At 39.0% G+C, this 15,158-nt stretch overlaps 1 protein-coding gene across 1 annotated transcript in view; it reads right to left on the minus strand.

Moving 5' to 3' along the window:
* The window catches only part of DNAH17 (dynein axonemal heavy chain 17), a 954,442-nt gene that overhangs the window by 838,050 nt on the left and 101,234 nt on the right, over window positions 1-15,158 (minus strand). Inside the window, exons 8-9 of the mRNA XM_033960179.1 lie at window positions 6,772-6,897; window positions 3,513-3,665 (exon numbers count right to left, since the gene is read on the minus strand). Of these exons, the coding sequence (XP_033816070.1) occupies window positions 3,513-3,665; window positions 6,772-6,897 (279 nt within the window). The remainder of the gene's footprint in view (window positions 1-3,512; window positions 3,666-6,771; window positions 6,898-15,158) is intronic.

Below are 15,158 nucleotides of genomic sequence, written 5' to 3' on the forward strand. Positions count from 1 at the left end.
AATTCTATCCCAACCCATATAAGAGAAGAACCCCAACTAAATCGCTTCAAATCACAATGCCTTTGAAATCTAAAACTGTGCCTTCTAGGCTCCCCTGAGACATGATTCCTCTTCCCCTTTGTACTACCCCTAAGTGTCTCGCTATCCTAAATATTTAATAGAGTTTCCCCTCCTGTTTCTTATATGTTAGTTACGTCTTGTAAATATTAATTTGTATTAATAGTTTGTATAATTCTCAATCTTTTATAATTTACACAATGGGGGGTGGGGGGTGGTATTAGTAGTATACATTATATTTTTAATTATTAATAGTGTACTATTTGTTGAGCTTTTGTTTAAATTACTTTAAGAAGGGTGGGAGGGAGGGGATATATGTTTTTGTTCTAGATGACATGGAAAAGATTTTCAAGTGTTTTATTGAAATTATAATGGATGTATTTCTGTGCACTTGTTGTATGATTTAAAATGAATAAAGAATTAAAAAAAATAAAAATAAAAATTGTACACCACTTAGAAGTAAGATAAGCGGTATAATAAACCTTAAATAAACTTGAAACTTAAGTTTATTTAAGCTGAGGGTTTCAATGTATCCTCAACAATGACACCTAGATCCTTTTCCTGGGCAATGACTCCTAACACAGAACCCAGCATCACATAGCTATAGTTCAGTTTCATCTTTCCCACATGCATCACTTTGCACTTGCTCACATTAAACGTCATCTGCCATTTTGATGCCCAGTTTCCCAATCTCCCAAGGTCCTCTTGCAATTTTTCACAACCCTCTTGCGATTGAACAACTTTGAATACTTCCAAGTCCCTAGCATTGAGGGGGAAGTCCTAGGAGCCAAGACAGGAAAAATTTACAGAGCATAGAGTATGCCACAGAGCAGAGGGTGCCTGCAGAATGTTCCCAGCTTGAGGGGGAAAAGAAACCCCAGGTAGGAGGAGTGGGAGCTGAAGTGCCTCACTCCTGGCAGGTCATCATTGTGCTAGTAAATGACCCCTTTTCCAGATTGGGACATATAAGGAACGAAAACAAAGGTGATTGGGACAGCAAAAAGACTTTGGATTGTAAGGTAATAGGAAGGAGTTTATCACATGCTATTTCCATGAAATTCTAGTTGAATAGACTGAAACTGGACTGACATATGATTTTTCCACGTTTTGATATTGGAATTGAGTGTGTTTAGAGATGAACTGACCATCAAGTCACCTTGAACTGTGTTTACCTAATTTCTGTTTAGTAAAGCAATTTGAAGTTAACCACTGAGATTGCTGTTTACTGGATGAGAGAAGCAAACGGGATTTAGCTTGGCCCTGACCTGCACCCAGCTCACTTTAAATCCCCCTGCTCTCAGGTATCTGACCCAGGGAGCTTAGTCGGCAGCTTTGACTGAGGGGCAAGCCAGGGGTTACATTTCTTTCAATTTGATGCCAAAAAGGTCTCTGATAGGGTAGACTGGGCATTCATGTTGTGAGTGCTGGAAAGGTGGGCTTCGGTCCAAACTTTATAATCTGGGAAATTACTTTATATTCACAACCAAAAGCTCATAGTCTTCCAGCTAGATAGAGGCAAAGTCCAAGATGTCCTCTATTGTCAATCCGAAGTACAAGATTAAGCAGATTCAAATGGTACAAAATGCAGCAGCAAGACTGACAAGTGCTCAGAACCACAATATCTAGCAGACAGCCTACATCACCACACACTTGAGAATGATAAAATGAAGGGTTCCTGCGATGAACCTTGGCAACCCATGGTTAGCCCGCAAAAACAGGAAACAATGTAGCCGACTTACAGCAGGAGCGGTAAATGGTCTTGTTCCCACAGCAAAAAATTGCACCAGCAGCATGGCAACATCCCCTCTCCCCACAGCTCAGCATCTACTCCCCAGTTCCCCTCACACCTGCTCTCCCTAAATGAGTCAGCAACACCATGCTGAAAAATCTTGAGAGCCCCTCCTTGAAGTTTCCGGTAACCAGAAGTTACATCAAGATGGGACTTGTCAGCTGAAGGAAATCCTGGAGCAGGCCTCTGAAGATTTTTCAGCATGGTGGCAGTTTTACCTGAAGGAGCCAGCCGTGCTGATGATGAAAATTTTCCAAAGGCCTGTTACAAGGCCTTAATCAGAAATTACATCAAGGAAGGGTTCGTCGGCTAAAGGAATTTTTTGGCGTGGTGTGGCTTGGCTGGCTCGTTCGTGTAGTAGGCGCGAGGAGAGCTGGGGAGGAGATGCTGACCCCTGGTGGGGGATGTTGCCTGCTGGCTGTGTTCAGAGCTGGATCTGAAGGACAGTGCTGGATTTGGGCTGGGGAGAAGAGAGATATTGGACCAATGGGGGGGGTGTAGGGCTGGAGGGAAGGGAGAGAGATGCTAGATCCTTGGGGAGTATAGAGAGAATGGATGGCAGAATAGGAACAGGAACACAAAGGAAAATGCTTCATGGGAATGGTCTATGGATAGTCATTGGGCAATGCCAGACATTGGAGGGTCTATGGACACAGAAGATGGCTAGACATGAGGGAGAAGAGGAACGCAGAAGAGTGTTGATGATGAAGACAGAGAGATGGGCACAGGAGAAATACTAGAAAAGTTGATGGACCTTCGGTCTGTCCTAGTATGGCAATTCTTAAGTTCTTAAATATCTCTATCATATCCCCTCTCTCCCACTTTTCTTTTTTTTTTCAATTCTTTATTATTTTCAATACTTACAATAAATGTCACAGTAAATACAAACAATTTATATCCATATCTCACACTTAATAATCTTATAATATCCATTTCAGAATTATATCCCCCTCCCCCCTAAACAATCACAATATCTATAATCACTCCATATCAGTTATTCAAAATTCCATCCCCCACCTTTCTTCCAGATATCTACATAAGTCTGTCCTAGGGTTACCAGACATCCAGATTTAGCCGGACATGTCCTCTATTTAGAGGACTGTCTATGCGTCTGGACAGGTTTTCAAAACCTGGCACTTTGTCCAGATTTTGAAAACCATTGACCTTGGGGCATTTGAGGGTCCTAAGCCAACACAAGAGTAAGGTGTGCTAATAGGGTAGAGTGAGACCATGCTAAGGCACCCTGCAGTCATTTCCGTTAGTGCATTAGCAATTTTTAAAGATTTTTCCTGAGAGGCTATGGAATGGCTGTGGAAGTGTTATCCAGCTAATGCAGGGTTAATGTGGAAGTGCTTAGCAATGGCTTTGCGGGGATAAATTGTGAAAAGTGGAATGACAGAATTCCTGCAAGGGGCCCTTGCCATTTCCAAAGAGTGCTGTAAATTGAGCTGTTGGGAACCACAGGTACCAGAAGCAAAGAAGAGCAGTGTGGGGGGGGGGAGCAGGGGGGGCGGAAGGGTGAGAGGCAGGAAGGGGTTACAAGAAAGTTGTGGGCTTATGCTAATGTTCAATGATGCAAATAAAAATAACAAATTCGCTTCAGAAGTGAGCCTATAAAAAGAATTCAACATTTTTCACTTTGAAAGTTTATTTCAAACTGTCTCACCTTAAAAAAATAGGACATGTTAGAACAGCAAGAGCCATAAGCTTTGTAACATCTTTCTAACACTGTAATAGCCAATTTGATGTTGTCCATTGAATCTTCTATTTCTCCTTGTAAACCTCTCATCATTTCTTCTGGGCTCAAATAGTTACGTGTCTGGATGCAAAATATGTTAGTACATTAGTAAGAACACATTTTAACTTGATAGCAATCAGGCTAGTAAACTTTTACCATTTATTGAACAATAGCATTAAATTATAATTCACCAGACATATTTCTGAGATATTTGCTTAATTATAGTGTAATAAAAAAAGATTTAACTGGGGTGACCTGAATGGAGGAACCATGATTAAAACCTACTTTTCAACGAGCAAAGGAAGGCTCAATTTTCTCTTTAAAGCTTTCACCACTAACACTGTTGACTGTACAAATTATATTACAAAATATAGATTTTAGGTATGCTCAGAACAGATGAAGTCACAGAAAGAGTGAAGAGAACATGGGGTAGGGAAAAATTTGGGACTTGATAGTACATAAGCAGTATAGTAAAATTTTGTTCTATAGGCTACGAATGATCCGTTCTATTTCTAAATTTCTTGAGCCAAAATCAGGAGCAAAATCCCCTGGTGGCAAAAAGGCATGCACTGCCGATGAAAAAGAAACACATGAGACTTATTCCTGTCTTTCCAAAACAGGAGGGAGGTCCCCTGAGGCCGCAGGCAAAATGGCAGAACTTCACGCCAAAACAGCCAGGTGGATAAAGGGGAATCCATAGACATCATTTACCTTGACTTCCAAAAAGCCTTTGACAAGGTACCACATGAAAGACTGCTTAAGAAGCTATGGAACCACGGGGTGCAAGGGGAGATCCACCGATGGATCAAAAACTGGCTGGCAGACAGGAGACAGAGGGTTGGAGTAAAAGGCCAGTACTCAGACTGGCAATGGGTCACGAGCGGAGTTCCGCAGGGATCGGTGCTGGGACCGCTCCTGTTCAATATATTTATAAATGACCTGGAGGCGGGAACAAAATGTGAGGTCATTAAATTTGCGGATGACACCAAACTATACAGCAGGGTTAAAACCACGGAGGACTGCGAAGACCTACAAAAGAATCTGACGACACTGGAAGAGTGGGCCAAAAAGTGGCAAATGAGCTTCAACATAGGGAAATGCAAGGTCATGCATGTAGGGAAAAAAACCCCGATGTTTACTTACAAAATGGGGGGATCACTGCTAGGGGTAAGTAACCTTAAAAGAGACCTGGGAGTGATGGTAGACACACCACTGAAGGCGTCGGCGCAGTGCGCCACAGCCTCAAGGAAAGCAAACAAAATGTTGGGTATCATTAAGAAGGGTATCACGACCAGGACGAAGGAAGTCATCCTGCCACTGTATCGTGCAATGGTGCGCCCGCATCTGGAGTACTGTGTCCAGTACTGGTCGCCGTACCTGAAGAAGGACATGGCAGTGCTTGAGGGGGTCCAGAAAAGAGCAACTAAGCTGATAAAGGGTATGGAAGACCTCTCATATACTGACAGACTGAAAAAGCTAGGGCTGTTCTCCCTGGAGAAGCGGAGACTTATAGGAGACATGATAGAAACCTTCAAGATCCTGAAGGGCATAGAAAAAGTAGACAGGGACAGATTTTTCAAATTATGGGGAACCACAAGTACAAGGGGGCACTCAGAGAAATTGAAAGGGGACAGGTTTAGGACAAACGCTAGGAAGTTCTTTTTCACCCAGAGGGTGGTGGATACATGGAACCCGCTTCCGGAGGCTGTGATAGGCAGGAGCACGTTACAGGGCTTCAAAGAAGGTTTGGATAGTTCCTAGAGGACAAAGGGATTGAGGGGTACAGATAGAAGTAGAGGTAGGTTATAGGGATAGGAGTAAGAGATAGGTTAAAGAAACAGTCAAGGGACCACTGCTCAGGCAATAGGCCTGATGGGCCGCCGCGGGAGCGGCCCGCTGGGCGAGATGGACCTCTGGTCTGACTCAGCGGAGGCAATTTCTTATGTTCTTAACTGAAGAAAAGCCCACCGAAAAAATCTCTTGATGTCTGTAGTGGCAAAGAGGCCTAAATGGGCCCAGTCGCTAAAGCAGAACAGCAGGCAGCATCAGCTGTGGTGGTAAGTTCCCTCACCGCCAGCTAGGGAAATCCCTGTGTGGGTGGTAGGGGAAGCCTGGGCTTCCCCACTGTCTACAGCCAACGAACAGTGCAAGAACGAAGGGGAACCCTGCTCACTGGCACAAGAAAGCCAATGAGGATTCTCCCTCACAGCGGCCAGAGCACTTCATGCAGACGCCGGTCGCATTAACCATTCAGCAGGAGCACAATGAGCATTTTTTCAGTTTCTTTGAAGTGATCATTGTGAACCACTAGGGAGGAAAAACTAAGTGCCAGTTAGAAATAAAAATCAACTAAGCATAATTAAAGACTTCCTTTCAGGCCTTTTTTAAAATGACTTTTGCTAACAAAGGAGCAAACCCTACAGGCTCTCAAAGCTGCAGTCTTTGCCTGACTGTGGCAAGGTACTTCTAATGAAAATTTGGGGAGCTGAGAGAAATATGGAGAGGGACTCAACCACTTGAGTGTGGCACCCCCGAGGTCAGACGGATCCCTGAAAGGGTCCGCCAAGCTCTGCCCAGACTGCAAAAAAGGGACAATAAAAAGGCCACTAATCAGATCCCACAGGCCCTAACTAACAAGAGGAAAGACTGCACAGGCTTACCATCTCCACCTGCTGGAGACTGAGAACAGACTGATTGAACATCCCACTTGTACTACTGCCAGAAGTCAATGTGCCTCAGTCTCCACCTGCTGGCAGAGGAGTGTAAACCTGTGCTGGTCTGGAGGGACGATAAAAAAATAAAGAATCAAGATTTTGGGACCAAACAAATGGCCCAAAATGGGTGTCTTGGTTTATATTCAAGTCTTCCCCCTTCAGCATGTAACCGTGCCTCTACACCTACCCCCACCGGACAGCAGCTAGCGTTTCCTCACTCCCCCCTAGGCCTACTGTGATTTCCTGGAGGTCTAGTGGCGCATTGGGGCAAGAGTGATTCCCACTCGCTCCTGCCCACTCTTTCTCTGCAGTAAAAATGGACGCTTATTGAGAGAGAGCAATAGTGACAAGGCTGAAGGGATAAAAGTTTTAACTATCAGAACACAACAGGCTGAAGGGATAAAAGTCTTAACTATCAGAACACAACAGAGTAAAGGCTACGCAAAACTACATACAAAAAAAGTTAAAGGTACCATGTCAATGAAGAGGTTGCATATTTCTTGCAAAATAACAATAATCCTCGATGGTCGGTTGTAATACTCGGAGTTAGCCCAAATGAAACCAAGGGTATACATTATTCCATTAATGAAGGCAGGCACCTAAAAACAAAAGTCAATGAAAGTCATTTAGCAATGGATCGTACAAGCATACAACATAGGTTTCTTAGACCAATTATTTGCTTACAAAATTCATTTATCAACTATTGAAGATTACATTTGCCTATCTTTTTTTTTTTAATAATCTTTATTCATTTTAAAACTCACAAAGTGTTTCAGAACATCAAAAACAATTTTTACATAAATATAGCACTTAATATTCTGCAGTTATCTATTTAAAAGGTTTTACACCCTCCCTCCCCACCATTTCACAACAAAAATATAAGACATTTCATATAATAAAATATTTCCTAATATTTCTTACAATTATATAAAGACCACCTTCAATCTCCCCCCTCCCCCCTATCTTGACATGTACTAATAAGGGAAAAAATGGTATCTAATCTTTACAATAATTTGTTAAAGGAACCCAAACATCCTGAAATTTTCTTAAATACCCCTGCTGCGTAGCTATTACCTTTTCCATTTTATATATATGATACAAAGAGTTCCACCAAAAACTATAATTCAATCTTTCCCAATTACTTGTAATCTGCTGTATGGCAACTCCTGTCATGATAAGTAAAAGCTTATTATTTTTTGAAGATATTTGGCTCTTAGATCTCATTGACATGCCAAATAATACAGTATCATATGATAACGCCATCAGATTTTCTAACAAACAATTTATTTGGCCCCTTGATAAAATGAAACATAAACCAATAAATAATTCATACTTTCAATAAAGACATACACAGGTAAACAAGTGAATCTAGTTATTTTATTTTTGTTCATTCTGGTTTTTGATTATATTATTTTAATTCTGTTCTTTCAAAGGATTTACATTAAGTACTATGTGAATTTATTCATTTTTGACATTTGAATTAATTGATTATAAATGTTTAGAAAGGTATGAATATTATGTAGGATACAACAATTTCATACATTAATATATTTATTTATGTTTACTTTTTATCCTAATTAAGTAATTTATTGAATTTCTAAAGTCAATGATATTGGAATAGTTAGGTCAGAGGTATTTTTTAGAGGCATGAAATATGGGTTAGGGGTTTCTGGTTACAGCTTTATTTCATATTATACATAAGATAAATATAAACAAGAATAATTTAATATAAAATTGATTTATATTTGTTGTCTGTTGGGGACTTATCTGGTTTTACCTGAACTTATATGTGTGGTTCCAAGTTTTTAATGTCATTAATTAAGGAGGGGAAGGGGAGGATGGGTAATAGTAAGGGATATAATGATAACTTAATGTGGTGTATTACGCAAAATGAGTTAATAAGGAAAATGGTGTGTAATCATATTTTAATGTATTATTTGATCTTTGAAAAGTGGAAGAGATATGATATAATCAATATATATAATGGAGATTAAAATTTTTTCACTTAACATTAATGGTCTCAATCATCCAGTGAAAAGGAAAAAAATGCTTACATTTTTGAAAAAAACAAAAGGCTGATATTTATTATATCCAAGAGACGCATTTATCAGCTATAGAATCAAAGAAACTCGAAGGGGATTGGGTAAAATATTGTTTTTTTTGCCCCTGCAGTAGGGAAAAAAGCAGGAGTAGCAATCTTAATAAATAATAAATGTTCAGCTTCTTTTAAAATGATAGATTTTGATCCTTTAGAAAGGTGGATTAAGGTTGAAATGAGCATGGGAAACAATACCTTGACTTTATTTAATGTTTATGCCCCTAATTTGAATCAAATTGATTTTTTCTAAAATTTGCAACAATTATTACTCCCACTGGTTGCTTCTAAATTAGTTGTAACTGGAGATTTTAATGTTGTTATGGATCCTTTTATGGATAAAAAGCCAAGCAAAAATATAAAATCATTAGGGTTAGATAATTTGGTACAATCTTGTGATTTAAAAGATATATGATACGTTATATATATAGTAATGTATGAAGGAATATCAAGTGTGTACGTAATGAAATTGTATAAATTTAAGTGGTACACTTGTTGTTATATGAAAAATGAATAAAAAACTTAAAACATAAAAGATATATGGCGAATACTTCATTTTAATGATCAGGAATTTTCTTTTTGCTCAAAAGTTCACAAGTCCTTTTCAAGAATTGATTATATTTTGGTATCAAATTCATTGGTACAGCAAGTAACACACGCTTCCGTTAATCCAATTATTTTATCAGATGATGGAGGGGTGTGGATTAAATTTAAGTTTGATGAACAGGATAATTATAGATCAATTTGGAGATTTGATAACACATTGGTTGAGGATTCAGCTTTTCTTGAAGAACTTAATTTAAAGATATCTTAGTTTTTCCAAATAAATGCTTCAGCAGATATTAGTACAGAAATATTATGGGATACTTTTAAAGCTACTATAAGAGGTAATATTATTTCATATTCTGCATATATTAAAAAACAAATGGCTAAACAATTTTCTGATTTGGAAATAGAAATTAAATATTTGGGCCCTGATTCTCCAAAAGTGTGTCCCGATTTTAGGCCTTAGATTAAGTGGGGATGGGCGGACCCGCTATGCCTAAGGCCTGATTGGTCCAGGCTTCTAGAGCCTGGGCCAATCAGGCCTTAGGCTTCGGCGGGATGGGCCGGGAAGGGGCGGGCCCGCCTCATTTCGACCAGGCTTGTCTGCCGGCTGGACGTGCAAGACCCATCTCGCCGTAAGAACAGGTTTGGTGGAGTGGAGGTTTGGGGGTTGTTAGCGCCGGGGGAGGGGGGTGCGTCTTTGGGCAGGAGGGATTGGGCACCCTCCTGCCCGCAATCGATATTGTCGGGGGGGGGGTAGATCGGTAGTGTCGGGGGGGGGGGGGCGGTCGGTAGTATCGGGAGGGTGCGTCTTCGGGCAGGAGGGATTGGGCACCCTTCCTGCCAGCGATCGGACAGACCGCAGCCCGCTATACTTATCGCGGCAGAGAGATCCCTTGCCGTGATAAGTATAGCGGCCGCATCTACTTACAATGTAGGCCAGCAAAATGCTGGCCTACATTTTAAGCTTCTCCTCTACTAGGGAGACGCGTAGGGCCGCCTAGGTTCAGCCTAAGGCCCGCCTAAGGCCCTTAGACGAGCTTAGGCATCTTGCGGGTCTCCCTAGGCTCCCGGAGGCGCCTTCAGGCCTGCCTGGGGAGCATTTTTTTTTTAAAAAAACGTGCATCCCGATTGACTGATTAGACAGCTGTAGGACGCCTACAGCTGCCTAAAATCGGGACGGCACTTTGGAGAATCAGGGCCTTGGAATCTAAACTAGTTGATAAATGGCAACAAGATACATTGCAGGCTCTTTTAAAGGCAAAGGGTAAATATAATGAGTTATATTCAAGAATGGCAAGGAAATATTTGTTTTCTCAACAAACCTTGTATTATCGAAATTCAAATAAGGCAGGAATATTACTTGCAAATTATCTCAAAGCAAAGAAGAGAAAAACAATAATAGCAATAAAGGATGATAAAGGAAACATACATACTCAGATTGGAAATATATTAAAACAGTTTCTTACTTATTATAAAGATTTGTATTCTTCCGAGTCTTATGCTGATAAAGTACAAAATGGTTTAGAATTTTTAAAATTTATTGAGGGTCCAAAAATTCCTGATCACATAAAAAAAAGTTTAGAAGAGCCTATATCACTAAAAGAATTAGAAACAGCATTGAAATCTCTTAGATTTGGATCCGCTCCAGGTGGGGATGGTTTTACTGTGGAATTTTATAAATCTTTCCAAATTTCTTTATTACCCCATTTACTAAATTTATATCAGTTTCAACTAAATAATGGTTGTATTACAGGTACTATGGCAGAATCTTTGACTATTGTTTTGCCAAAGCCAAATAAAGATCCCATTTTGGTCTCAAATTACAGACCTTTATCTTTAATTAACGTGGATGGAAAATTATTAGCTAAAACATTGGCATTGAGGTTAGCTAAGGCTCTCCCTTTTATCATTGATGTACACCAAACTGGATTTGTTGCGAACAGACATTTGTCTAGTAATACAAGATTGGCTTTTCACACATTAAATTTAACAAAAAACTTGAATGAACCTGCTTTCACTGTATCTTTAGATGCGGAAAAAGCATTTGATAGAGTGGAATGGACATTCATGTATCAGGCGTTGGATTGGTTTGGTATAGGTTCTGGATTTATTCAAATGATTCAAACTTTGTATAGCTCTCCTATGGCAAGATTATATATTAATAATAATTTATCAGAACGTTTTACTTTGCATAGGGGAGTTAGACAGGGATGTCCTTTGTCTCCTTTGCTTTTTGATATTGTTTTAGAACCCTTATTGTTAGCGATTCAACAGACAAAGGAGATACAGGGTATTCCTCGTAAAGAATGGGAATATAAACTCTCTGCATATGCAGATGATATTTTACTTTATTTGAGAAATCCTACCACTACCATTCCTTGCCTGTTAGATCTGATAGAGAGTTTTGGAAAATTCTCAGGATATAAAATAAATTGGAATAAGTCTGAAATTCTTCCTCTCAATGTGCATTGTATAAAAAGCATGTTTGATACATTCTCTTTTGTATGGAAGGAAGATGGATTAAAATATTTAGGAATCTAGATTAAAACCACGATAGATGACACTGTAATCGCAGAAGGACAGTGAAGAACTCCAGAGTGACTTGAGCCGATTGGAGAATTGGGCAGATAAATGGCAGATGAAGTTTAATGTGGAAAAATGCAAAGTGATGCACTTAGGCAGAAATAATAAGGAACACAAGTATAGTATGTCAGGTGCAACTCTGGGAAAATCTGAACAGGAAAAGGACCTAGGAGTATTAATCGATAGGACACTGAAGCCGTCGGTGCAATGTGGCAGCGAAGAACGCGAATAGAATGCTAGGCATGATAAAGAAGGGAATCACGAGTAGATCGGAGAAAGTCATAATGCCGCTTTATAGAGCGATGGTCAGACCACACTTGGAATACTGCGTCCAGCATTGGTCTCCATACCTAAAGAAGGATATCATACTGCTAGAGAGGATGCAGAGACGAGCAACAAAGCTGGTGAAAGGTATGGAGAACCTGGATTATGAGGAAAGACTTAAGAGACTGGGGTTATTCTCCCTTGAGAAAAGGAGACTACGAGGGGATATGATCGAGACATTCAAAATACTGAAATGAATTGACAAAATAGAGCAGGAAAAAACGTTATTTACAATGTCCAATGTGGCACGGACAAGAGGACATGGGCTGAAGCTAAGGGGGGACAAGTTCAAGACAAATATCAGGAAGTTCTGCTTCACGCAACGAGTGGTGGACACCTGGAATGCTCTCCCAGAAGAGGTAATTGCGGAATCCACCATTCTAGGATTTAAGGGTAAGTTAGAAGTACATCTCCTTATGAGTGGCATGAAGTGACATGGGTAGGTGTAGGCTAGATGCACTTCTCTTTACGAGAAGCTTGGAGCGATATGGGGACCAAAACTATGCCAACCCTGGCGGGGCCTCCGCATTTGCGGATCGCCAGACTTGATGGACCTAGGGACTGTTCCGGAGATGGCGCTTCTTATGTTCTTATGTTCTTTACATTTATCTTGGTGGGGGAGAGTTCAAACTGTTAAAATGATGATATTGCCTGTGATTTGTTATCAAATGGGAATGATTCCGGTGTTTTTTCAGGGGTCTTTTTATAAAAAATTGAATTCTATTCTTTACTAAATTTTTTGGGCTTGGTAAAACTCCCAGAATGGCTCTAGTATCTTTACAATAACCAATTAAGGAGGGTGGGGTAAATTTCCCCAACTTTTATAGGTACCATCAAGCCTATATTTTACGTCAAGGTATGTATTGGGTCCTCCCTGATCTCAATGAACATACTCCAGATTGGCTAAAACTTTGGCTATGAGATTGGCTAAGGCTCTCCCTTATATAATTGATGTACATCAAACTGGATTCATTGCGAATAGACATTCTTCTAGTAACACAAGATTGACATTCCACACTTTAAATTTAACTAAAAATATGAATGATCCGGCTTTTGCCATATCTTTAGATGCAGAAAAAGCATTTGACAGAGTGGAATGGGATTTCATGTATCAAGCATTGGAATGGTTTGGTATAGGTTCAGGATTTATTCAAATGGTTTAGACTTTGTATAGCTCCCCTATGGCAAGATTATATATCAATAATAAAATGTCAGTTCGTTTTCATTTACATAGGGGAGTTAGACAGGGTTGTCCACTATCTCCTTTGCTTTTTGATATAGTATTAGAACCCCTATTATTAGCTATTAATCAAGCAAAGGGGATACAGGGTATTCCTCGTAACGATTGGGAATATAAGTTCTCTGCTTATGCTGACGATATTTTATTATATTTGAGAAATCCTGTTTCCTCCATTCCTTGTTTGTTAGACTTGATAGACAAGTTCGGTAAATTTTCAGGATATAAAATAAATTGGAATAAGTCTGAACTTCTTCCACTCAATGTACATTGTTTAAAAAGTATGTTTGAGTCCTTTTCTTTCATTTGGAAGGATGATGGTTTAAAATATTTAGGAATATGGATTAAAAATACAGTAGATGAGACTGTAAAAGAAAATGAAAAAAGGCTGTTAAAAAAGGTTACGGAATTATGTGAGCATTGGAATCCATTACATTTATCTTGGTGGGGAGAGTTCAAACTGTTAAAATGATGATTCTACCTGAAGTTTGCTATCAAATGGGTATGATACCAGTATTTTTTCATGGATCTTTTTATAAAAAATTGAGCTCGATTATTATAAAATTTATTTGGCTTGGTAAAACTCCTAGAATTGCTATAGCATCTTTGCAAAGACCAATTAAGGAGGGCGGGGTAAATTTTCCAAACTTTTATAGGTACCATCAAGCCTATATTTTACGTCAAGGTATGTATTGGGTCCTCCCGGATCTCATTGAGTATACTCCTGATTGGTTATATTTGGAATGGCGACTCATGTTTCCTTTACATCTTTCTCATGTGCTCAGTATCAAGATGCCCAGATTGTACAAAGAAAATAGAATTCTAATGGATACTTGGAAAACATTACGGTTTGTCAGTAATTTAACAGCAATTACTATTAATAATTCAACGAATCAATCCATATGGCTAAACTCCAAGATTCAAATTGGCGGTTTTAAGATCGTCTGGAAACATTGGATAATTGCAGGTATCAGAACTTTAAATGATGTAATTACTAATGGTAAGCTGCTGGATTTTACACAATTGCAACATAAATTTGGGCTTCACAAATCGCAATTGGTTGCAATTGAAGCAGGCCATTCAGGCAGGGTTCCCTGAATGGAAAAATTTGAATAATCAACCTAGCATAGAATTTTTATGTTTTCAGGCGGACTTTCTGGGACATCAGGCCGCACACTGGTATAAAACTATTAGTGAATTGGTTAAAAAAAAGCCTAAAAATACTCTTAGGGATATTTGGAGCATTGAGATTAAGCATGATATTTCAGCATCTCAATGGCCACAAATTTGGTCTTGGAGAATGAGATGTACAATGTCAGCGTCTATGAAACAAACTTGGTTTTTTTTGTTACATAGAGCTTTTTGGACCCCAGTTAGATTGCAAAAGTTAAATAGTTCTTTGTCTAATAGATGCTGGCATTGTAATCTGGATATAGGGACTTTAGATCATCTTTTGTTCTATTGTCCCCATATCTTAGCCTTTTGGAACTCAATCTGGGATCAAGTAAATTGTTTATTGGAAAATCACGTAGCATTAACTTATGATACTGTACTTTTTGGTATGTCTATGAGAAAAAAGAGTCAGATATCAATGTGTAATAACAAACTTTTATTGATTTTGACCGGAGTAGCCATTCAACATATTACTAATAACTGGAAAGACCATAGTAGGCTCAATTTTAAATTTTGGTGGAATTCAGTTTGCCACATATACAGAATGGAAAGATCAATAGCGGTGCAAAATGGAAATTATAAAAACTTTATTAAAATTTGGGAACCATTAACGTCCTTTTGTCATGATTGATGCCATTTTCCTAATATTTCTATATTTAATATGTAAGATAAGGGTGGGGTGGGGGGAGGGTTTCTATTATATGAAAAATAAAAATTACTAAAAGGATTTCAGGATGGGAGAGGGAGGGTTATATTTACAGCTATAAGTTATAATGATAAGATGTACAAGTGGTTAAATCTATGTTATTGTGTTGCAATTTTTGTACACTTGATGAAAGTTTTAAAATGAATAAAGAATTATAAAAAAAAAAAAAAAAAAGAACATACTCCAGATTGGC

This window comes from Geotrypetes seraphini, chromosome 10 (assembly GCF_902459505.1).
Source record: "Geotrypetes seraphini chromosome 10, aGeoSer1.1, whole genome shotgun sequence".
NCBI lineage: Eukaryota > Metazoa > Chordata > Amphibia > Gymnophiona > Dermophiidae > Geotrypetes > Geotrypetes seraphini.